Source organism: Trachurus japonicus, chromosome 5 (assembly GCF_045865225.1).
Source record: "Trachurus japonicus isolate A0001 chromosome 5, Traja_1.0".
Classification (NCBI taxonomy): Eukaryota; Metazoa; Chordata; class Actinopteri; order Carangiformes; family Carangidae; genus Trachurus; species Trachurus japonicus.
In genome coordinates this window covers 32,040,536-32,065,942 of record NC_140911.1, presented here as the reverse complement: position 1 = coordinate 32,065,942, position 25,407 = coordinate 32,040,536, and the positions used below count along the sequence as shown (strand labels likewise).

Below are 25,407 nucleotides of genomic sequence, written 5' to 3'. Positions count from 1 at the left end.
TTGAGTTTCCATATGTTTGCTGCACCCAGGGGACGTGGACATGAAGCAGAGGAATTTAAATTTGGTTTTAAATGTTCAGTAGTTGTTACCACATGGGGGATTTGTTTGTTTGAGCTGCAGTGGACTTGTAGAATACTTTCCCTTCTCATCCATCATCTTCTTTCTTCTTGGAGTACATCTTTATCCTAAAGCCTGCATTAAATTCCTCTCTCAGCTTGGCAGCTCATCAGTTTTTTTTCCTCATAATGAGAGGATTTAGGTAAATTACACTCATTTCTCTCCCCTGTCTCTCCTTCTGTCTGCCTCTGTCCTTCTCCCCGCAGATATTGATGAATGCCTGGTCCACAATGGAGGCTGCCAGCACAGATGCGTTAACACCAGGGGCTCCTACTACTGCGAATGCCACCCGGGCTCCCGCCTACATGTGGACGGCCGCACCTGCCTTGGTGAGTTCACTGTCCAGCTTTGAAATAACACCGCTAACTGGTATCTTGAGATCATTTGTCAAGATGATTATGTGATTACAGCAACAATCACAGCCTTATATCTGTCAGATGGGCTGCAGGATATTATGTAACAACTACAACATGTTGATGAGGGTAATTTGAGGTCTCGTCCTTCAGTTAAACCAATAAGGACCAGAGCCTGAAGACACTGTAAAGTGATTTCATTTGTTCAATACTTACACAAACAATAAGCCACTGTTTTCGGGGAAAAGCCAAAAGGTTTTTTTATGACTGTAATTTTTTGATTATTTCACTGAAGTTGAGCCACATATGCTTTTTGACATGGGCACCTAATCATGTAAACCACAGTCATGATGTTGCAGTCAATGACCCCTTTGATTGTGGGTAAAAAGCCCTATTGTGAGATGGTTGAAATAACATTTCCTGTTAAAGCCACACTGACTGCAGCATTTAATTCCCGTCACTATATATTCAAAGGACATTTGGTTTATGACCAAGGTTTGACAGAGCAAAGCAGGAAAATCTTCACATGAGATAATTTTAGGGTTTTTTTTTAACTTTGGTGCGTTTGGCTGAAAAATGTCACAATTTTATCTTAATAAAAGCAGAAAAACACCGCAGAAAATCTTGGCCCTGCTAACCGACGAGCTGACTCAGCTCTCATTTGTAGATCGCACTTTGTAGTTTGGCAGCGTCTGTACCTGGAATACAGCTCCACGGCTTCGCTGTTAAAACTGTTAAGAGAAGCAACTGCTTTTCTTTGGACACATTTACTGGATTTAGACTGACATCCTCATTAGCTTTTTTTAATTTGCCCCGCAGAGGCACCAGTCCGTACATTATATAACCATTTAAAATGGAGAACACGAATGTCTATAAATAGATATTGTACTGAAATGTGTTAAGAGAATAAAGTATTCTGACTGTGACTCTGACTCTGAGGTCAAAACTCAAGTAACACCTGCATAGCGGAGCTTTATTATTAGACTAATTTCACCTTGTGGCCTCCATCCTGTTATGGCCAATCACCCTGATGACCCTGATGAAGGCCAGATGCTGATCTAGTAATTTCTCCTGTATATTGCAAGTGTTGCTTGAGTTTTTACTTCTTTAGATTTTTTCTTCATGCACCTCTGATCTAAGTAAAGACAGAAACCTCTATATCACTTCCACACTGAAATGGTCAGTGCGTGAGATACAGATTAGGATATTTAAATGAGAACAACTGACTCAAGATAAAAATTTTAACACCAAAGAAAAATGCTGAAATAATCGGAAAAAGGGTGAAATTTAAATCTGCACTTCAACAGATTGGATCCAATTGGATGACATTTGATTCTGATGAAGTCGATACAAAACGTTGTTCGTTCTTCCATTTGCAGATAAATGAACATTCATTTTAAACCAGTCCAGATCAAATGTCCTGTTTAAATCTTTCGACTCTTCGTTGGTCTCCACCTGACTGCATGATCCTGCTGTGCGGACGATTTAAGATCTGGAACTTTTGGTTCGACTTTTCTGTCAACTACTGTTTCCAAGATAAAGAATTAACTTTGAATCTCAGACCAACAAACACATTGGAGTCGTATGAGCTGATGAAAGATTGTTTAATTTATGACAAAGATAAAATCGGGAAAGAGAGTAAATAAATAGAACTTTTCTGTGTTCACATTACTTAAATATTTCCAGTAAAACAAAGTGACACTGTTTGTATGAGAGATGGTGGAAATCCATAGTCTGTGAGTTCAGCCTTTCCATACAGTAAATTCTGCCTGTGTGTTATTAATATAAGCACTTGTTCTGTAAAACTGTGCCTTATCCCATCACCTCTGCGGTGTTTACTCAGTACCTGTACATTGTGTCTGCTGTGCCTGACACATTAACTCTGAGTCAGTAAAAGCAGAGAAAGCACATAATCCTGGCACTGTGGTCTGCAGCCAAGAATGTCTGCAGTGCCCTGTCTGACGTGTAGACTGGAACTCATTGTGTGTTTCTTGGCTTCATGTATCATGTATGCAAAGTATCTTCATTTTCTTATAGAGCAGATAGCGTAGTAGCTGTGACTCAACGGTCCCCGAGAGAGAGGCTCTTGTGTGACAGCGGCTGCATGAAGACATGACTGATTGCACCAATAATGTCAGTGCAGATGTGGACTGAAGCTTTCTATCTGTGAGGTTGCATATCTGTATCTGTCAGCTGCCAGCCGTGTTCAGACTGCGCAGAGGAGAGCTGCGAACTGTGTCCGAACTGTGTCCGTGTTCACAGATGAATTCAGCAAAAATCTGGCTTTCCTCACAACAAGTATGCACCAGTATGAAGGGAGGGGGTGGGGGTGGGGGGGTTGTTGATCGGCACATACCGATCAGCACACAGTCATGGAGAGACAAGGAAGAGCAGATGTCTTCGTATCAATTCGGTCTTATCCAGCTCATGATCTGCCGGCAGAGGTCAGCTGTATCCCACACACTTAGCGTGTGGCTGCATAATATTTGAGCTGGAAACCAGTCTGTGGTTTGACATGGACTTGTGATGATGGATCTTGACTCCAGCCTTCAAGTATGAAAAACACCATCTTTGAGAACGTCCGGCCTCTGGCCTTTACCTGTTGTTTTTACTCTGAAGAGATGGAGTCCAGCCCGTCTGGTTCATCTGCTGCTACCAGGGAGGGAAACACAGATGTGGGATGATGATGATGATGATGATGATGATGATGATGATGATGATGATGATGATGATGATGATGATGATGATGATGATGATGATGATAAACTGGCTCTGCCCCTCAAGAACTGTCCACCACCGAGGCCCTGCCATTCAAACCTCTCTGTGATTATTGGCCCTAGTTGTGATGATGGAGCTCTCATGACTCAGAGTAGGAATGTCAGTAACCGTGGTCACGACCCGTCTGAGGGAGATTCCTGTCGATGTGACGATGCAGTCAAATCAAAGTGCAAGCAGACTAACATGAAGCTGCAGTCTAGACATTTGGAAAGTGATCTGTTTTTGCCAAGATGCCTGATTCGACTTCCTCCGTTTATTATCCCTGCATCTCATTGTTGCCCGATTTTTCTAATGTCACTTAGTTTTTCCCTGCGTTGCCCTTTCAGCCGTCCATTCCTGCGCCATCAGCAACGGAGGATGTGAACACTACTGCGTGCAGCAGTCTCCCGCTCATTTCCGCTGCCGCTGCAAGCCAAATTACGCCCTGGCAGAGGATGGCAAGCACTGTATACGTAAGTGCCCGACGTGTTTTCCAAACTCTGTAAGACAACACTGAACACACACTCGCATCAACAAACAAAGGAGGAATGCTAAGGGGTTGGGGGAGTGAGGAAAGAGCGCCAGTAAATCTGCTTTGGAAGATCATGGAGGTGTGATTCTCAAGATGTGATGATAACATAAAAACCACAGGCTGCATCTGCTGCCAGCTGTAATTATCTGACTGGCTTTCTGAGCTGGAGCAGGATTAACTGTCACTCATGGGGACAAGACGATAAATTAAAGTGACTCACAGCACTCTTCATTGTTTTTGTTCTCAGATTAGTATTTTGATGTTCTCTTCTATTTTACTCCCTCCAATCTTTGAGGACCTGTGTGTGTGTTTCTAAGAGGAAGAAAAAAATTACACATACATGTATTTTGAATCACTGTTTTTCAGATGCTTTTACTTTGTAATTTTTGGCTGTGAACAGCTTCCTCTAATTCCTGCACAGCTGAGGTTTCTCATCCTAGATGCTGGACAGGCTTACACAAGTCAAACGCCACACATACACACGCACACACAGGACTATGCAGAGAGAGCAGTAAAGAGATGAGGTGGAGGTGAAGGGTGGCAGGGAGCTGCATTCGGAGCGCTCCACATGCTCTGCATTAAGTCAGCTTTTACAGTTTTCTCCACCGCTGTGCCAGAAGCATTCCCTGCTTGACTGACACCGTGTGGGCTTTCTGTTTGAGTGCGTGCTGTTTGGTGTTGCAGTGCAGAACCCCTGCGCAGATCAGAACGGAGGCTGCATGCACGAGTGTCGGGTCGACGGCGGAAGACCTCACTGCGACTGTAAAGTTGGTTACATCCTGGCTGAGGATGGGAAAACCTGCGAAGGTAATAGCACCAGTAACTACTGTACAGCAATGACTTTGTAATAGTTTATACTGGAGAAAAAAGATAAGAGCAATCTAGAAAATGTTTCACAAACAATCACACTGTATTTAGATGCTGCTTCAACACTGTTTCCAAATTCATAAGTGAAAATTAATTTGAGAGATTTTTGGTCCAAAGTGGAAAAACAGATCATAAAAATATGTAATAAATCATCAAAACAAGAATGGCTTTTAATATGAAAAATGCCATAAAGTATCATGCCACTGAATTTGCAAGCCAATGTTTCCATTGTCAGAATCAACTAATACTGAGCTCTAAGTGTGCGAAAGATGGTTTTCATTAGTGAGTGAGTGAGTGCAAATGGAGCTGTGCTGACCAGATGCATTTCTCCTTATAATTCAGTGTTTTTTTTTTCTGAACATACTTTCATCGCAGATATTGATGAGTGCGAGACAGAAGAAGCCAACTGCGCTCATGGCTGCCACAACACTCCGGGCTCCTACGCCTGTGTGTGTAACACGGCCTATGAGCTGGGGTCTGATGGAAAACAGTGTTACAGTCAGTTTGAAAACCTCTTATCCCAGTATCACCAAATGCTCACGTTGGGTACGTACTTCCTGTTTTTGACCTTTGATCGGTTCTCATACTTTTTCCCATCATCGACTTGTGACAGGAATCGAGATGGAGATCGTCAACAGCTGCGAGAACAACAATGGCGGCTGTTCGCACCACTGCCAGCATTCAACCGGTGGGCCCGCCTGCTCCTGTAACCATGGTTACAGACTGGATGATGACCTTAAAACCTGTGTTGGTAAGAAAAAGCAATGCAGTCACAGGGACTAATAAACAAGATATAACCCATTCTGATGCATGGCTCCAGGACTCAGAGAGAGGCCATATTGAAATATAATATAGTTGTTGTTTTATGTTTAAGTGTTTACGACTGGTTAAACAGCTGGTTTCATTTTGCATCTAGTTCTTTTTTCACTACAATTTAATTGCTTTTTGTTGTTTTATGTGAGTTATGCAACACATTGGTGCAGCTTGATATATCAGTCTTGGTGCAGAGGTGTCAGCAGTGTCTTTGTTATTGGTTTTTTGAATTCATGAACATATTAAGGGCTTTCCATCTTCTCAACCATGTCCAGCCACTATCCTCAAGTAGGGGGTCCTCTGCGCCATTTCCATGTGATTGCCTCTAATTGAACTTTAACAAGCTGTCTGTGCTGATACCTACCTAAATAAAACATATAACACATGTTTTGGATAATTCAATACCTCATTTGGCAGGAAAGAGTTTTAGCTCTTGAATTCTCATTGAGATTATCCACAGCTATGAGAAATACATCCCATAAGGGTTTCAGACTGATTTGAATTCAAATGGAAAATTTGATGTTGAATTGATATCTGATTAACGTATAATCAATTTATAATCACTGAACCACATGGCAGGATCTCACATTAGTAGACTAATGTTGTGTAGTGTATCTCCCTATGACTCCATACAATGCACTTTAACAGCAGGACAGCTCAGTCAGTGTGTGATCACCAATAGAGGTGTGTACTGATGTGGTCATGGTTGGGGATAACACACACACTTCTGTTCTGGCTGAACATCGACTGAAGTCAGTTTATAAATGAAAGAAGTTGTAACTTTCCTGGTTGTTAAACCTGTACAATTTACATTATCTCATAAAAGGGTTTCATGGGGACTTATCACCACAGTCGGACCATAATTTTTGTCGTCCTGCTTGTTGTGTTTGGCAGACATCGACGAGTGCGGAGAGCAGAGCTCGTGCTGCGAGCAGGACTGCACCAACTACCCTGGGGGTTATGAATGCTACTGCTCCGCTGGCTACAGGCTCAACTCGGACGGATGTAGCTGCGACGGTGAGTTCAGCTTCTCCCTCCAACAGTGGATGGCACCTACTGCTTTATGAGAGGGAATATTTATTTCAGCTGAAGTGGAGCGAACTCCAGTTTGACTCGTAATACGTCAACACAAACATCCACAATGTTGTCTTTGTTTAGCTCTCACGTGTAAAGCGAGCTCGGTTCAGCTAAAGAGCTGTGTCTCCTCTTGATGAAGGGAAAGCAGCTCAGTCTGTGCTGTGTCTGTGTTGTTTAGATGTAGACGAGTGTCTGGCTGCAAACGGCGGCTGCGATCACACATGCCAGAACAGCGCAGGTTCCTTCCAGTGTTTCTGCCGCCGGGGTTTCCGTCTGGAAGAGGACCGGCAATCCTGCATTCGTGAGTATCTGCAATCAGGGGGAAGGAGGGGGGGAGGGGGGGGGGGGGGTCGTACCAGACACATGCCATCAGAAAAGCTGGAAAACTGTTTCTGTTGAAATGCATAACAACATCCTGTGTACTGAGCCGTTATAAGTTGTGAGTGTTGAGATGAATTGTGTAGACTTTAGGTGGATATTACAGTTTGAGATGTCCAGTGTTGAAATATGAAGCTTGTACTCATGTCTAATTGTACTGAAGAAGCTGATGATTAGATAACACAACAAGAAACAATATAATAAGGCTGCAGGTATCACAATGTGAGGAGCCAATCAGATTTATACTGAATAATAGACTTTTTTTTAGAGTTTATACCTGTCATACATGTCATAGCATTAAAGGTGGTTACAGCATGAACCACACCAGGACCCTAAAATGGCAAACTTGAACTCATCATCATTTATTTAATTTACACGTTTATTTCTTCAGTGGAAAATAAATGTATCACTAATGGCTTGTGTCATCAGAGCTGAAGCTGAACAAGCTTTCATATAAAAATGTCTAATGGACACAGTCTGGATACAATTTGTCACACAATTAAGGAAAGGCACCCTCTGTTCTTACAAAAAAACAGCCAGTGGTGCAATAGTTTCAGTTGTTACCACTTAAAAATCAAATTTTTTCTCCATCAAAATAAGATTATGTCAATATTTTTTGTTTCTTTTTTGTATTCCATGTATTTCAATGCCGTTATCTGTTGTAGTGGGCTCATCTAAATCATGAATTAAAAAAACAAAGGTTGTTTTGAAAAAGAGAAAACATGACACGCAGTGTAATGTATGTTTTTTACGTTCATCGCTCAGCTATTGAAGACGCCGTTGAGGCTCTCTCCGGTGGCAGCGCCATCGAGCTGCCTCTCCTCCGCCCCCAGCTCACCTTGCTGCAGGACTACAGCCAACCTCTGGAGCGCTACGACGACTATGAGGACGACGAGGGGGAGCTGAGGGCCGAGAGTAACCTGGCAGAGAAGTTTGGTGAGTTTCTTCCCAAACCATTAACCAGCCATAATCATTAACAGGAAACCTCAACCTGTATCTGATTACCTGAGCGCCACTCCGGGAGGTGAAGCTCTCTGACAGACTCATTTAGAGCAGGCAGGAACAGAGCTCACGTTGGGGATAATTACTGTGCTTCATGCTCCCAGACTGATTGTACATAGTTTAACACCACAGCCTCTCTGGCAGGAATGCTGAGGTTTACATGTAGCGGCAGCTGTCGGAGAACCGGAGCAGGACGCCAGACGCTCTGTGCTCGGTTCCCAAACTTGATGGACTCATGTGAAAGCAGAAGTAGTTGAACATTTCAAGTTACTTCACTGAAATTGGAGTCTCACTGACAACAATATACAGTTTATTGAGATGGACAATGTTTTGATGTAGGTAACCTTCACCACCCCTGAGGGGAATTTGTAATGTCCAGAGCTGCACACAATATACATTGAAAATAAAATAGTAAAAATACAGTTTCCATGTGAACATAATGTAGGGTTGTTCAACACTGTTAAAATAACAAACACATAAAAAACGATGGAGAAGGAGAAGAACAAGAACTCTGTGAGGATCCATTATAGACTGCAGCTCATTTTCTTAATTGACTTCTCTGTCCATAAAATGTCAGGAAATTGTGAACATGTCTAATTTTACATCCCACAATAACAGGTCAAAATCCAAATATATTAATTTCCCGTCACATTCTACAAAGAAATGAACCTTGAACCTTGATATTTTAAGAAGTATAAGAAAAATGACAAAAACAATACATTTTTCTGATGTTTAAAAGTTTTTGCTATGTAATCTTTGACACAGTCAAAATGATCTGACATTTGCAACAGTTTCTAAATGTTAGTTTGTGAGGGTCAAACATCTTGATTAGAAATCAGATATGATGAAATAATCAATCACACATATTGCCTGTAGACTATAAGCTAAAGAAGTGGTTGGTGTTACATTCTGTTGTCTGCAGTGTGTTTGGACGACACGTTTGGGGACGACTGCAGTTTGACATGTGACGACTGCTCCAACGGAGGGAAGTGTAATGTGTGGAAGAGTGGCTGCGACTGTCCTGATGGATGGACCGGCGTCGTCTGCAACCAGAGTGAGGATCCGCTCCACACACACTCACATTCACGCTCACGTTCATGTTGTCGCCACTGAAGCAGTTTGTAGAGTCAGTAGTGAGAGTTTAGCAGCGATTGACCTTCTTCACCTCTCCACCTCACAGCGTGCTCCGAGGGCTACTTTGGTAAAAACTGCTCCTTCCACTGTAAGTGTAAAAACGGAGCCAGCTGTGATCCTGTCACTGGGAGCTGCCGCTGCCCGCCCGGAGTCAGTGGAGACCTGTGCCAGGATGGTGAGTGAGGCAAAAAAGAATTTTCCCCTTTCTCTGGGTTCTTTTTTTAGTTCAAACATCTGAAGTATATTGTGGTGTTTGTTCCTGTGTGCAGGCTGCCCAAAGGGCCTCTACGGAAAGCTGTGCAACAAGAAGTGTAACTGTGCAAATAACGGGCGCTGCCATCGAACCTACGGAGCCTGTCTGTGTGACCCTGGACTGTACGGACGCTTCTGCCACCTGCGTAAGTCTCACCGTCCTGTCACCTCTCACCTGTCACCAGTGGGAATAACGGCATTATAAAATAACGGCATTACTCACGGCACTACTTTTTTAAGTAACAAGTAATTAAATAACTCTGGTTCCGGTTTAGAGAAGATCCGGAATTCACCAAATTCACCAAAGTAAAATTGTTCATCAAAATAAAACTTAAAATTCTGGCACACCATTGATTTCCGTCTCAGGTTTTGAAACATTTAATTCTTTTAAACATTCTTGTAAATTATATTCTTTAAATTCAAAAGTTTCACTGCATTTTTATTAGCTTGGTGCTTTTATTTTGACGGAAAGGCAAATTCCGGATCTGATTGCTTACCAAAACAGTCACTAAACGGCCTCAGACTAGGAAAGATCCAACTCACTCAGTATCCCTCCACACAGGCATGCTAACAGTGTTGGGGAGCCTGTGTGCGGAGGGATACTGAGGGAGTTGGTGGGGGGGGGGCAAGTAATTTGACATATTTGAGCATTTTATAAGTAAGTAATGCAATAGTTGCTTTTCCTGGTATTTAGTTACTTCTATAATGTATTAATTCTGTTATTAACTTAGTTACTTTTTGGAGAAAGTAATAAGTAACTATAACTAATTACTTTTTAAAAGTAACATGCCAAACACTGCCTGCCAGCTCTCATTTCACCTGTCACCAAGAACTTTTACACATCACACAATAATCAAAAGGAAAAGCAGCAAACTGTCACATGGAAGCATGAAGAGAAATGAGTGTCTAAATAGCGGCTGCCGTCTGGAGGCGACAGAAGGCTCAGACCGCTGCAGCTCGTCTGCTGCTCAGTCTGCATCAGAAAGGCCACATGTCACTCTGCTTCTCATCCACCTTCACTGGCTTCCTATGGAGGCCTGAATCAAAGTCAGCGTGAGTGACTGTGTGTGTCTGAACACGGGCTCATGCTCCTGTGTCATCCGGCATTACCGTCCCTCTGCAGCGTCCTCGTCTGTAGCTCCATGATGGTGGAACAAGCTGCTAAGCAGAGGCCTCGGTCTCTGTCTTCAAAAACCTCCAACAGCCTAACATGCCTTCCAGGCGCTGTCTGCAGTGCACTACTCATCTGAAAACACGTTTCACTGCACTGGAAGTCGTTTTGTCAACTGAGCAAATGTAATAAAATGTCACGTTTCTCTCATTTTCTCCTCCAGCTTGTCCTAAGTGGACCTTTGGACCGGGCTGCTCCGAGGAGTGTCGCTGCGTCCAGCAGAACACTCTGGAGTGTCACCGTCGCCATGGCACCTGTGTCTGTAAATCTGGTTACAGAGGCGACACCTGCAAGGAAGGTGAGCTCACTGAACCTGCTGCTCGTCAAATATGGCGATGGTGAGAAAGAATGAGAGAGAAAATGAGAAAACACTTAAACAACTGTTCAAATATTTTATTACATTTAAAAAGAGAAGGAAATTTAATTTTAAAATAATAATGACGTTCCTCATTTGGTTTTTCCAGTCCGATGACCTGGTTTAGAAATTCTGTCATCTTCACCTCCTCCCTGATTGAACACTTTAAACAGAAGTCTAAAGCTGGATTCACACAAGTTCAGTTACTGTACATGTGTTGTCACATATTATTATAGCTTCTTGTGTGTGTAAGGTGTTTAACTGCATGAGTTTGTCTTAACAAGGTGAATAAACGCTCTGTGTGCAGAATGCAGCCCAGGTACGTATGGAGCCGGATGTGAGAAGCAGTGCTCCTGTCCACCGGGAGTGTCCTGCGATCACGTGACCGGAAAATGCCAACGGAAGTGTCCTCCTGGTCGCCACGGCGAGAACTGTGATCAAGGTAGGTCAGGCCATCTGAGGGCACGTTTCTCTCACTGCTTTTGTCACCGTTTTGACGCCAACCCCTGCCTGTCTGTGTGACATCAGACTGTCCAGAGGGACGCTTTGGGACAGGCTGCGTTCATCCATGCAACTGCACTGGAGCGCCGTGTGACAAAGTGACAGGACGATGCAGGTGTCCTGCAGGAACGTCAGGAAAGCACTGTCAAAACCGTGAGTGGCAGCACGTTACTGACAGCTCCAGAACAATAACTACCCACGCCACAGATGAATAATGTGAATATTTATCTTTCACAGTGTGTGTGGAGGGATTCTGGGGTCCAGGCTGCACAGAAACCTGCCCTACGTGCGAGAACGGCGGCTCGTGCGATAAACATAATGGAACTTGTATCTGCCCTCCAGGATTCATGGGAAAACTCTGCCAACACTGTGAGTATCTGCTGTGTGGTCGCTCTTTTTTTCAATGGTAAAGTATGGTAAGTCTCCATAGCAATACACATTAAACAGTTGGGAAGATGACAGCTCAGTGGAATATTGGAGATCGTGCAGTGGTGCAGTTTGGACAAGAAATGGCAGCAACATGCTCGAAGACAGAGGAACGCTTTTTCTCAGTGGTCGTCAGCTGAAACCCTCCAGCAGCCAGAAAACCACCTCGGACATGTTTTCACCGTGAAGAACAAATATAATTCCATTTAAACCAACCGCTGGCTCTCGGAGCTTGACTTGACGGCTGAAGCACACAACAGGAACTGTCATGGGAACTTGCTGTGCTCCTCGGCCCGATCTGGTGGAGTTTCTCACGGTAGATTAGTCCTGACGCTTTCAATAATTTTTTCCTTGTGCAGCGTGCCCGAGCGGACGATTCGGTCAAGGCTGCCAGATGAAGTGCGTGTGTGAAAACAACGCTCGCTGCGACCCGGTGAATGGGCGGTGCACCTGCGCTCCCGGCTGGACCGGACACAACTGCAGGAAAGGTGAACATCTGTTACTACTGCAAACCAGAGCTAAACTGCTGATGGAGGTTTGATATTGATGTGATGATGTTTGACTCTCATGTGTGATGTTGGCGCTGCAGCGTGTGATGCAGGACACTGGGGAGCCGACTGTGCAGAAACCTGCGACTGTAGGAACGGAGACGGCAGCTGTGATGCTGTGACGGGCCAGTGCAACTGTGAGGCCGGCTACACCGGAGCGCGCTGCCATGACAGTACGGTAGTTTTTCTGTTGCGGCCTTCATCAAAGTTAATTCTGACATGATTTAAAGTCACAAGAAGTAGAATTTGTTTTTAAGTAAAAAGAAAAAAGCTGGTGAATATCAGTGCAGCTGCTGAGTTTGTATTGCTGTGATTCTCCAGGTTCATTCTCCCACCAGGGGGCACCAAAGCAAAGCTTTCAAATCTTACATATGATGGCTTTAATATTCTCCTAAATAATACAGTTTTGTTTCTGATTCCCTTCAGGTTCTTTGCTGCATTTTATGTTCATTTGTTTCCTTCATATCTATAGTCGTCAGTTGATCTGGTTTGTTCAGTTGTCTTAGTAAAAACAAGTTTCTCAGTTGTATCACATTAGCTTTTTATGTTTTTCTTGATTTAGAGATTCAGATGATCAACTTTCTATTGTTATTTTTGAACACTTTAAAGGGATAGTTCAACATTTTTGGCAAATTGGCCCATTGCCATAATCCCTATAGTTTTAGGAGTAGGTTCGTTACCTTTAATTGTCGGTGCAAGCTATTTTTAGAACAGAGGAGCAGAGCCGCGAGCTGCTCAGAGCTACGCACCGGAGGCTCATAGGATTTCTTGTTTTCCCTCATCAAACTCATCAAATACACAATCTCCGGTGCGTAGCTCTGAGCAGCTCGCGGCTCTGCTCCGCCGTTCTAAAAATAGCTTGCACCGACAATTAACGGTAACAAACCTACTCCTAAAACTGTAAGGATTATGGCAATGGGCCATTTCGCCAAAATGTTGAAGTATCCCTTTAAGGATTTCTCATCCTCATTGGCTGAAAAGTTGAGAATAAAAGTTTACTCTTGACCTTTAGAAACTTGTAGTCAAGTTGAGAGCACAACATGTACTAGGTGAACCCTGTGCTGAGGTTAAGTTGTCAGCTTCTGTTCCTGAACTTTCCGTCTCAGCCGTGTCTTTGCTTTGTCATTTTCTAACCAAACTTGACCTGACATCCTCACCCTGTCTTGACACGACAAATGACTCGCATGTCAGTCTAAAGTCTGTGTGTGTGTATTTCCTCAGAGTGCCCAGCAGGTATGTTTGGTCTCGGTTGTCGCCACCGGTGTCAGTGTGACAACCTGGCTTTGTGCGACCATGTGAGCGGAGCCTGTACCTGTCAGGTGGGATGGACGGGAACCTTCTGTGAAAAGCGTAAGAGAAGAAAGAAAGGACAGATTCACCTACTGGATATTTGTATCTTGAGTGTTTGTCCTTACGTGTGTGTGTGTGTCTCTCAGCGTGTCCTCAGGGTTTCTATGGGCTGGACTGCCAGGAGAAGTGTTTGTGTCTGAACGGCGGGAGCTGTGACCATGTCAGTGGTGTTTGTTCCTGTCCCTCTGGCTGGATCGGTCCGTTCTGCAACCTGAGTGAGTGTCACGTCCTCAGAGAGATGACAGATGTTGGCATCACTCTAGTTTTATGAAAGAAAGAAAAAAAAAAATCTGGATCAGCATGAAGCGCTGAGAACGTCTTTTTAATGCTGACTCACACTGGGACAAGAACACGCTCGGTTTCAGAGCTATTTGGGAAAACCCGGCCCAGTCACACATGAGAAAGTCGGGACTTGATGTTCCCCATGCTGCGGCCTGTATCACTTACCACACCCTGGAATTTCCACTTTTGATCAGCAGAGTTCATGAGGAGGTAATCATATTGTTTGTCCCCCCGCTGGCAGCTTGCCCGACCGGTTTCTATGGCGAAGGATGTAACCAAACCTGTAGCTGCCGTAACGACGGCATCTGCCACCCGGCCAGTGGTCAGTGTGTGTGCACACCGGGCTGGACCGGACCCAACTGCACAGAAGGTGAGTTTACACAATTGAGCAAAGTGATCTCCTACACCTCAGGTAAACAAGAGATCACAAGATAATTCTACCTGTGTGTTTGTGTTTTTTTTCCTCCCAGAATGCCCTGCAGGGTTTCACGGAGCAGACTGCCGGCAGCGCTGCCTGTGTCAGAACGGAGACACCTGCGACAGGACCAGTGGAAAGTGCACGTGTGCCAGTGGCTGGACGGGCACGGCCTGTGAACTGGGTAAGACTCTGAGGCTCCACATGTGTGACCACAAAACCACCTTCAGATGGATCCTGCAGAGGAAAATTCTCATTTGTTACAACTTGGGTCGTATTTTGTACGCTTGGCCGCCATTTCTAACAACACTGCACTCAGAGCAGGGAACACCAACATGGTGAAGGCTGAAGGTGCAAGGAAACAGCAGACACCGGCCAGACAGCTAGAGCTGAACCTTTTTTCATGTGATCAGCACCTTTTTAATCCACATCTTGAATCTATTAAGATTTTCATTCCCTTTAATTTGACATTTTTACTTTATGTACATTTGAGAAGTTTCATTAAGAGTTTGTACAACACTTTTCTTAAGCTGTATACAGTTGTATGCAAAAGTTTGGGCACCCCTCGGCAAAGTTTCTATTAATGTGAACAGTTAAAGCCAATGGACGAATAAATGATCACAGTGTGTAAATAGTAAATATCTTGTCTGATACCTTGGTCAAAGTTATCTGAGAGCTCAAGTCTCCTGGGTTTCCCATTCTTTTGCAGGCTGCTGCTTTGTTTCCCCTTTTTTACTCTAAAACTGTAGAAAAAAAAAATACAATTATATTGTTTAAAATATTGTAAAAGAGTGTTTTGGAGATCATTTCATCTTCCACTTGCTGAACTGTTCACATAATTTTGACCAGGGGTGCCTAAACTTTTGCATGTCACTGTACATTGAATGCTTGTCGCCTGTAAGTCAAGATCTGTAAACTGATACCGTTTACCTCCACATTGATCGAACATGTTTGTTTAAAACTCATATGATCTTCTGACTGCTGATGTTTCATATTTGTCTTGTGTTTGGCAGTTTGACCTTGTTGTTCAGATTTCAGCTGTTTACAGTATGTGACAAGTGCAGTGTTTTTTATTATTATCAAAGTGAACAGAAATAAGAACCTGCTGCTTACCAAACCAGCTTACATGCAGCATCTCGTGCTTGATTCCCTGACGGGGGTTTTTTTTTTTCTTCCCCTCTTTATTTTCATATCCAAATCGAGCGCGTTGTCATGTTGTGCGTGTGTTGTGTAATTGCTCAAACAACTGGAGAAACACAGAATGGATCAGTGTTTGTGCATTTACTGCACTCTAAGGTTTCACCATGACGAGCTCATCATGGATCTATCAAATCACTCTCCCTCCTGAATCGACTCGTATAACAAACCAGTCAGGTCATTTGAACATACTGAGAAAAGCCACAGCTCATCACACTGTAATTAAACAGGATGTGACGAAAAAAAAAAAAGTGCAAATGTGTGCAAAAAATTGTTGTTGTTACCATAGTTACTTTGATGTTATGGTAAAATAGACTGGAGCTAATATCCCTAACGTGAACTCTGGTTCAGTCGTCTTCTAATCCATCTGCTTAAACCACTAGGACCTCTTGATATTGGAAAGCCCTGCTCATGTCGGTCAGTCTGGACACAAATGCAAAAGAATAACATCACCTGAACCCTGAAGTAAACACTTACAACAGTGGCCTTGTGGTTGTTTTTACTGTGCCCAGGAAATTCATCAGCCTGCCAGCGCGTAACCAGACTTGAGGCAGAAACCAATGAGCTAAGGCAGCACATTAAAGTCAGAGTTTAGTCTCTGTTAAAGTCTCCTCCGACCCGCCGGTGACATTCCAGCTCGTTCTCCCTCTGAGCTCGACATCACACACTATCCTCCCTCTGAGGCTGTTACAACCTTTCCTTGTCTCTCCATGCCAGGCCCAGCCCGCCTCCCCCCCTTTCTCAGGAAACCTCTAATCCGCCTGTTGGAATGTCTTTACCCTCTCTATTACCCCTGACTGCCAACTCCTTATTTATAGTTGGACTACATGTGACGCAGTCCGGCTATAAATTATTGGAGGAAAAAAGAAAACATGTTGCAATCCTCTGCAGAAATGACAGAGCAGGTTTCCCCTGTCACATGTTTGTTTTCTCACATCATGTTGTTTCTGTTTTCTTTCTCACACACGATGTGTTTGTGCTCATGCATGCTGCCGTATGTTTACACAGAGTGCGTGGCGGGTCGGTTCGGAGCGGACTGCCAGCAGCAGTGCCAATGCGAGAGCGGCGGTCAGTGTGACAGACAGACCGGACGGTGCAGCTGCGGCGCCGGCTGGATCGGAGAGCGCTGCGAGAAAGGTGAGCCAGCGAGTCTCTGCTGCGCAGCTGAAGCGAAACTAATGAACCTGCAGAAACGTTGTCATGCATGGGAGCTGCTGCAGTGTGGAAACTGTGGGAACTGTGTATTTTTGTTAATCAGAGCCTCTGACTTGTGCCTTCCTCCGCTCAGCGTGCGACTCGGGCCTGTTCGGCGCCGGCTGCGAGGAGAGGTGTCAGTGTGCGCACGGCGTGTCGTGTCACCACATCACTGGAGAGTGTCAGTGTCCCCCAGGGTGGAGAGGGAAACTCTGTGACAAAGGTAAAACCTGCAGCAACACACTGATGCAGCCCCTGGTGGACACTGTGTGTCTGCTTCTTTTAATAATGAGGCTTTTACATTTCCTGACATGAAAATTTATGGGCAGGATTTCACAGAGAACATCATTAGATATTTACTAAATATGATCGATTATATGTTTATTTTTTATTGTCGTTCAGCTTTTCCCTGTTCTAATTTTGCTCCTGCAACTGCAGTCTCTCTTCTCTACTCTTATTATGTTTCCATCCTCTTTAAAGGGATAGTTCAACATTTTGGCGCAGCCGCAAGCTGCTCAGAGCTACGCTAAGGAGGCACATGGGATTTCTTGGTTTCCCTCATCAAACTCATCAAATACACAATCCCACAACTCCAAAACGCTCTGGTGGACAATTTGTGACCTGCACATTCACCACGCTATGAGATAATAATGGAACATTACCAGACAGAGTTGTTTTTGAGGCAAATGCAGAGACTGCTTGCTGAAAAACTGTCCCTGAAGGCAACACGAATCAGCGGTTTTGCATGAATTTGGCTTGAAAACAACTCTGTCTGGTAACGTTCCGTTATTATCTCATAGCGTGGTGAATGTGCAGGTCACAACTTTTTCACAAGAGCATTTTGGAGTTGTTGGATTGTCTATTTGATGAGTTTGATGAGGGAAACCAAGAAATCCCATGAGCCTCCGTAGCGTAGCTCTGAGCAGCTCGCGGCTCTGCTCCGCCGTTCTAAAAATAGCTTGCACCGACAATTAAAGGTAACAAACCTACTGCTATGACTATAGGGATTATGGCAATGGGCCAATTTGCCAAAATGTTGAACTATCCCTTTAAGGCCTTTAGTTGTGTTTCTGGTCAGTGCGTTGCACCAGTGAGGTATAATAAATAATCAAAGTGTTTTTATTGACTTTTCATATTTACACAACACAACATTCAGAAGAAGACAGTAAGACTCAAAAAACACCACATATACAAGTCTGAACTACAAGCTGGGGTCACAAGCTGATGGCAAATTTAAACTCATGTTCAAAATAAGAAATAAAAGGCTGCCAGACTTGACCTAATGCTGTAATTTAAGGTGTAGCATCACCTCCTCTACCCATCGACCAGTGAGCTCTAACATGTGAACTGTGATGTTGTTGTTTTGTGTCAGCATGCCTGCCGGGTGCGTATGGGAGGAGCTGCATGCAGCGGTGCAGCTGCGCCCAGGGCACGTCCTGCCACCACGTCTCTGGGGAGTGCGGATGTCCTCCTGGATTCACTGGGAACGGCTGCGAGCAGAGTGAGTCCTGCAGGACGGATGTCGGTCCAGCTCTGCCGACGTCCACTGTGAAACCCATGGCATTATGAACTCGTTAATGAAATGATAACAGATGCTGATGGACACATGTCTCTCTCAGCTTGTCTTCCAGGAACATTTGGACAGAACTGTAACGGGGTCTGTCAGTGCTCAGAGACAAACCAGCTCTGCCACCCGGTGTCTGGATCATGTTACTGCGCCCCGGGTTTCCAAGGCCCTAAATGTGACCAAAGTATGTAGAAAACCATATTTATAAACAAGTATTACAGTAAATGGTTGATTAAAATCTCTTTAAATCTACTAACTCTTGCTTGTTGTTAATCTCCAGCATGTGAGGAGCAGCGTTATGGTCCAAACTGTGAGCGCGAGTGCAAGTGTGAGAGCGGAGGGAGGTGCGTTCCCTCCACTGGAGCCTGTGAATGTCCAGCAGGGTTTATAGGAGCGCGCTGCAACATCTGTGAGTCCGTCTGAAGCCACCACGGTGACACTGAATATGTAAAATGAGTGATAGAGCGCGGGGTGACAGGTGTCTGGTGTGTGTCTGTGTTGACAGCGTGTCCCGCCGGACGCTACGGCGTCAACTGCGCCCTGTTGGCGATGTGTGGAGACGGAGCCCAGAACGACCCCGTCACAGGCCGGTGCATGTGTAGCCCCGGACGAAGAGGAGAGGACTGTGGACACGGTGAGCCGGCAGAGACGTCGATGCATGTTGTTTCTGTTGTATTGAAATCTGCATGTGTTTCATCTGCAACATCTGGAACCTCAGATCTTGAGCTGGTTTGGAGTAAAGCAGGATGTTTTCCTCAGTTTCATTTATCATAACCATATTTGATCCAAAGTCCATCGGTGACCACAGTCCTGTTTTCATTGAAAATGTTCGTATTAATCAGGTCACCTCCTACAAATGTCTTGTGTCCATGAGGACAGTTCCCTCTCATGGCACGTGCATGTGGAAAATCTGTGTGCCAAACTACAACAGAGGATGTGTTTTCTAAGAAGGCTAAGATTCTAAGGAGTAAAAAGTCAAAAAAATGTTTTGAGAGTGTAGTAACCTATGGCATTCAGTTATGGTACAGTAATCTGTCAACCCAGCTGAAGCTTAAATTGATGCATGTCATCAAAGCAGCATTGAAGATCCAAGGAGCTACTGTAGTAATTCAAACTACCTTCAGTGTCTGTATGAAAAATCTGCACTCTGGGTTCAGAATGACTGAATGGAAACAAAAGCAACAGCACTTTATGACTCCCCTTCTTAAACCTCGAGCAGCACTTTGATATTATATTGTTATATGTTCTGATTTATTTTTTATTTTTATTTTTTATTGCAACTACATTAGAATCATGAGTTGGTATACTGAGATTACCATGTGTTCTTACTGATATGTTCTATGTATTATTATGTATTTTAATTGTGATGGATGTGGCCAAAACAAGTTTCTTGACAAGACAAGTTTACCTTTATTATGGTGTGTGTGTGTTTGTGTGTGTGTCTGGGCCCAGGCTGTCCCCCAGGCTGGTTTGGAGCCGACTGTGTCCAGCGTTGTAACTGCAGTAACGGAGGAGTGTGTGACCCTGTGAGTGGGAACTGTACCTGCGGTCTGGGCTGGACCGGAGAGCACTGCCACACAGGTGACCACTGACCACACCCACTGTCCACTCTGTCTTCTCCATGTTGCTGCTCAGCTTCTGTGTTGCATCAGATTATCCTGTCTGCTGTGGCAGGCTGAATCTAAACACAGAGTCATTCTCAAGTCAGGAATATAATTTTTTTCCCTGTTTCCCAGAATGCCCTGCGGGAAGATTTGGTGCCAACTGCCAGCTGAAATGTAACTGTCAGAATAATGGTACCTGTGACAGAGTGACGGGGACGTGTCAGTGTGGTCCAGGCTACTACGGACATCTATGTGAACATGGTGAGACCTGAAACACTGAATTGATCCATATTGATTATATTATTGGTTAATTGAACAGGTATTGTGTGTTATAGCCTGTCGCTCCACTATTGGTATTAAAACTATTGCTCTAGATGACATGTTCCTTCAATGTGATGAGCAGGATCTGCAGTTTATTTTGAGTCGATCCCACACACACACACACACACACACACACACACACACACACACACACACACACACACACACACACACACACACACACACACACACACATACACACACACACACACACCCTCCTGCTGCTGCCTGCTCTACTTGTGACACAGCACAGCTGATATTTTTTATTGAAGATTATTAAAGAGCCTGATGAACCCACATAGTGAAGAAGAAGGCAAACAGAGACTTTGGGGAGAGATCCTCTAAGAACTGAAGAGAGAGGGTTGATCTGGACTTCTTTATCTTAATCTTCTTTAATCATTCTCCTTCAAAGGAAATCTGATTCTTTGCAGGTGCAGGATGAACAACAAATAATGCTGTTAAGTACCCACTGGTATCCAGAGTGGAAAATAGTCTCCAACACATGCACTGTTTACTCCAGTTTAAGCTAAATTTGCTAAAAAAACAAAAACAAAACAACTACATCCCCCAGTTTTTTTTGGAAAACTCTGAAACCTAAGGATTTAAGAATTCAGTAGTAATAAATGAGCAGCACTAACAGAGTGAGTGGCTCAGAATCATTATGATATATAAATACACAAGGATCTGACTGTGACTATAATGGAGTCTTTGAAGTCAAAGCTCTACTTTTGAGACGTTAAAGTTAAACTCTGAGGTTTATACTTTTTTATACTTTAATCCACTGAGAACATTTCAAAGCATAAAGGTCGACTTTAACTCTGGATTCTTGACTGTCTGGTCCTCAGCCTGTCCTCCTGGTCTCCACGGCCCGCTGTGCCAGCTGCAGTGCGACTGTATGAACGGAGCCTCCTGTCACCCCGCGTCGGGCCTCTGTATCTGTCCTCCAGGATATTATGGAGGCCGCTGCGGCAGAGGTCAGTCTAATTACTGCTGATAACCCCCAGTAGAATAATTGGATTACTGACAGTTTGTGTCTAATTTACCCTTATACTAAAAATCGGCCTCATGTCCCTCAGTGTGCGAACAGGGAACCTTCGGTCAGGGCTGTGCCAAGGTCTGTGACTGTGAGGACGGCGCCCCGTGTGATCATGTGACCGGAAGATGCCTCTGCTCCTCGGGGAAAACTGGGTCCAGATGTGACATTGGTGATCCTCAGTGTTTTTCTAACATTGACAACACACACAGCAAAGTGCAGACCAGTGTGATCCAAGTTTATACAGTTTAAATGAATCACACTGTTGTCCAGTATTTTAGATTTCTGTCTAACTAGAATCATTAGAGAGGCACCGAGCCACTTCAAGTCTCTGCAGAAAGTATTACACTTAGGTCTGTCACAATCAGTGTTGGGTATAGTTACTTTTGAAAGTAGTTAATTAAGTTACAACGTTACCATCAGTTAAAAGTAATCAGTTACGTTACTGCGTTACCTATGAATAAAAGTAACGCGTTAGAGTACTCATGCGTTACCAAAAATTAAAAGCCTTTTGCAGCGCCTCGCACATGCTGCAACTTAACAGACAGACACACAGCCTCTTTTAAATGCACTGAGTCCTGACGAATAGTCATCCAACCAAATTAACTCTACAGGATAACAATAACAGGAAAGACAGTCAGAAATATGCAACATAGCGTGTTTTTTTTTTTTTTTTGATCGCAGAACTGATCAAAATTCAGGAGTTGCCGTGAATCCCTTTCAGCGGCTTCACTGCTCGATCTGTCTGTCAGTTTGAATGGAGGACTCACGTGTGGAGAGGAGGGAGGCTGGCGAGACGTGAACGTCCTGCCTTGTGTGTAATAAAAGTTTTTTAAAAATGCGGTTAAATGTACTGGTATCACACTGCTGCTACGACAGCTATGGAGTAGAGATCCGGGCTGGACCGGGGGAGAACTGAGCTGCCGCTCGCCAAGAGGGAGCTGCTGAAAGCAGCAAGCACTGAGAGCTTGTTGCTGCTGGTGAAGCAGGTCCGTACGTGGAGCTGATTCATGTAAATGGGCCCTTAAATTGGATGTGGATTTTTTTTGCGGTCGATAGAAGCTTATCACCAACGCAGAGTGTTTTTACCGTTATGTTCTTGTCCTTTTCGCCGGCGAATTGAAACGCACACACACAGGCAACGTAGGTCGGCAGGCAGGGGTGTAGCACCAAATTCTGGGCCCTGTACACTCTCAATGTCAGTGGGCCCCTATCCATGCCCGCGAGGCGCGTGAGAGAAAAAAAAAAAGGGGGGGGGGGGGGGGGGGTGTATTTATACAATCTACTACAATCAACTACAATCAGATCAGATTATATTGATGAGTGGTTCTGAATTGATGCATTTGGCCTACTTGTGCTCAAATACCTAAAACATTAGGCTACATCTGGTTTGTGTACTAACATTTTGATCCATGACACTCGTGCAAATTTTGATGTAAAACATTCATTCTTGAACAGGAGAACAAGAGACAACTGTACACTCAGAATCAAATCAATAATTATTTGCTATCACACACAGTATTCATCATGCTCAATAAGTTGCAGAGGCAAAAAAAATGTTTTAAGCCATTTTTCAGCCAGATTGAGAAGAATAGCTAATTGTTTTTCTATGTTCTCACCACCCAGACCTATCTCTTTCTCTCTCTATCTATCTATCTGTGGCAAAAATCAGAATCACAATCATTTTTGATTGATAGTGAGATCACAGTTATTTAACATGATTATTCATTGGCTTTGGTAACATCATGAATTTATTGAACATTGACAATAGCTTTTAAGCACAGCACTGCACCGCAATGCTAAGGCTTTTTACCAGACAAAAATAATAAATTGCGTTATTGCTCAATTAATATATTACTAGTGTGCACTTGAGCCTACAGTGATATTGGTATGTTATTTACATGTTGATATGCAGCAGCAATATTGCTAGATGGATCATTCATTAAATCTCAGCACGGAGTTTCACTTTCAGCTCTGCTGTGTTAGTAGACAAAATGCTATAGCACACACACTGAACCAAAAGGCTAACTTACTTTAAACTTCAGGTAAACAACTCATATTTAGACAGCAATTCTACCAGTCAGCACCACTCTCTCTCTTTCTCTCTCTCCACCTCGCGAACCAATATACCAACGTAAGGGGGGGTCGGAGGGGGGAGCTCGCCTTTGAATACTTGAACAACGATCTCACCTTGTCTTTGCTCATCTCTAATCTCATCTTCAGAAGAGCTGCCAGGACTGACCACTGCTGCTTCTGCTGCTCCAGCTGCTGCGGCTGCGCCACTCTCTGTTTCTGAAACTGGTTAATATTGACAACTAACGTTAGCTGGCCTGTAATTCTTTATACTTACAGCCGCAAGCAGCCTGGTTGGCAGCTAGCTAAGCGAAAGACTTCACGTGAGCATACAAATATAAGCAGCAGCTGTCTGGAGTGGACTATGTTAACTTTAATTGGACTTTGCATGACAAGCTAACTTGGTTCACCTTTGGGAAAGAAAGCAGTCAGCAGCTGCCTCCCCTCGTTCTGCCGTCTTTCTTTTTGTTTCCTCTCTTTCTTTTTCTGATAGCCCGATTTATGTTTTTTGGGCAGCATGATGTCCTGCACACAGGTCTCTGATCTGGGCGCACTGTCTGACCTTACACTTGTTGCCGGTCGCTGTTGGGCGGACTAAACCATTTTGCATCTCCAAGAGGGGGGCCCCAGAATGTCTAATATGTTGGGAGAACTGTGACATTAAGTTCATTCTCTCATTTGATGTTATCAATATATTTGAAATAAATTATGACACCAATTAATTGGAGGGCCCAATTCATTCGAAATAAAAACATCACACAAAAAAAAAAAAAAATCAGGATTTTCATGGGCCCCTCTCTCTACTCGGGCCCTGGGTAGTCAGGTCCACTTTTCCCCCCACTACCACGCCCATGTCGGCAGGACACAGACGCATCACAGCGCTGCGCCTCGGCTGACACATCCGCAGGTTGCACAGTAGTCTGTCTGACAAAAAGCAGGCTGCAGTCGGGATTTTCCTTTCCTTATACGGCGAAAAGTAACGGATTACTTTTTAAAAAAAATAACTAAGTTACTGATTGCTCGACTCACGAAACTAACGCGTTACGTTACACGTTACTCGAAAAAAGTAATTAAAGTACCCACAACACTGGTCACAATAATGAAATTTTAGTTGACGATTAATTGCTAAACAAATAATAGCGGTTAAAGGGATAGTTCAACATTTTGGCAAATTGGCCCATTGCCATAATCCCTATAGTTTTACAGTAGGAGTAGGTTTGTTGTCTTTAATTATCGGTGCAAGCTATTTTTAGAATGGTAGAGCTGTTATGAGACAGAGTCCCTGAAGGCAACGCGCATCAGCGGTTTTGTATGAATTTACCTCGAAAACAACTCTGTCTCATAATGTTCTGTTATTATCTCATAGCGTGGTGAATGTGCAGGTCACAACTTGTCCACAAGAGCGTTTTGGAGTTGTTGGATTTTATATCACTATTATAGTACAAGCCTAAACATAGTTTAATAATACACAGGCACTTTATAAAGAGGAAGAGACATTTATTGGCTTTGCAACTAAATGATACTAATATCAATAGGTGCTCATCATGCGGTTGTTGAAAATGAGAAATGAAGCACCTGGAGATAAACTCCACTCGTGTCAATAAACCATAGAAGAAGAAGACGGTGCAACATGATGATGTCATTAAATTCCATCCAGCTGTTATTATACAGATGAATGGAAACGATTTGAACGATTATGCAAAATGATTGTGATCAAGTGAATATTTCATAATTGTGACAGGCCTAATTATACTGGTGGAACTGGTTGAGGTGGAGTTCATCTTTACTGTTATAGAGCTTCATCTACAAAAATGCATCAAATGACAATAATCAAAAGACACTGATGTTTATTTAGTAGAATTTTAATCTTTAAGATTATTTGTCATAATCTGCCCTGACCTATTCATTTTATATTTAACATTTGATTGAGTCTAAGAAGTCTCTCTGACTTGGTGAGTCGTGCAGAAACACATCGGTGAAGGATAGTTAAATAAGTGCCAGGACAAAAATGCAATAACAAAATATGAATAAAGTGCCTGAATGTCTCTCGACAGCACGACCACCACTGTGTAGTTTAATTCACCTCCT

The 25,407-nt window shown here is 43.7% G+C and overlaps 1 protein-coding gene across 1 annotated transcript in view; it reads left to right on the top strand.

Annotated features, from left to right (window-relative positions):
• megf6b (multiple EGF-like-domains 6b) overlaps positions 1 to 25,407 on the top strand; it is a 66,587-nt gene that overhangs the window by 39,726 nt on the left and 1,454 nt on the right. Inside the window, exons 6-36 of the mRNA XM_085775499.1 lie at positions 324 to 446; positions 3,575 to 3,700; positions 4,444 to 4,566; positions 5,002 to 5,124; positions 5,240 to 5,377; positions 6,334 to 6,456; positions 6,695 to 6,817; positions 7,660 to 7,830; positions 8,819 to 8,950; positions 9,077 to 9,205; positions 9,300 to 9,428; positions 10,617 to 10,751; positions 11,116 to 11,250; positions 11,337 to 11,462; positions 11,547 to 11,678; positions 12,095 to 12,223; positions 12,325 to 12,456; positions 13,505 to 13,633; positions 13,720 to 13,848; positions 14,157 to 14,285; positions 14,386 to 14,514; positions 16,536 to 16,664; positions 16,816 to 16,944; positions 18,094 to 18,222; positions 18,341 to 18,472; positions 18,569 to 18,697; positions 18,794 to 18,922; positions 19,741 to 19,869; positions 20,025 to 20,153; positions 21,059 to 21,187; positions 21,290 to 21,418. Of these exons, the coding sequence (XP_085631625.1) occupies positions 324 to 446; positions 3,575 to 3,700; positions 4,444 to 4,566; positions 5,002 to 5,124; positions 5,240 to 5,377; positions 6,334 to 6,456; positions 6,695 to 6,817; positions 7,660 to 7,830; positions 8,819 to 8,950; positions 9,077 to 9,205; positions 9,300 to 9,428; positions 10,617 to 10,751; positions 11,116 to 11,250; positions 11,337 to 11,462; positions 11,547 to 11,678; positions 12,095 to 12,223; positions 12,325 to 12,456; positions 13,505 to 13,633; positions 13,720 to 13,848; positions 14,157 to 14,285; positions 14,386 to 14,514; positions 16,536 to 16,664; positions 16,816 to 16,944; positions 18,094 to 18,222; positions 18,341 to 18,472; positions 18,569 to 18,697; positions 18,794 to 18,922; positions 19,741 to 19,869; positions 20,025 to 20,153; positions 21,059 to 21,187; positions 21,290 to 21,418 (4,038 nt within the window). The remainder of the gene's footprint in view (positions 1 to 323; positions 447 to 3,574; positions 3,701 to 4,443; positions 4,567 to 5,001; positions 5,125 to 5,239; positions 5,378 to 6,333; positions 6,457 to 6,694; positions 6,818 to 7,659; positions 7,831 to 8,818; positions 8,951 to 9,076; positions 9,206 to 9,299; positions 9,429 to 10,616; positions 10,752 to 11,115; positions 11,251 to 11,336; positions 11,463 to 11,546; positions 11,679 to 12,094; positions 12,224 to 12,324; positions 12,457 to 13,504; positions 13,634 to 13,719; positions 13,849 to 14,156; positions 14,286 to 14,385; positions 14,515 to 16,535; positions 16,665 to 16,815; positions 16,945 to 18,093; positions 18,223 to 18,340; positions 18,473 to 18,568; positions 18,698 to 18,793; positions 18,923 to 19,740; positions 19,870 to 20,024; positions 20,154 to 21,058; positions 21,188 to 21,289; positions 21,419 to 25,407) is intronic.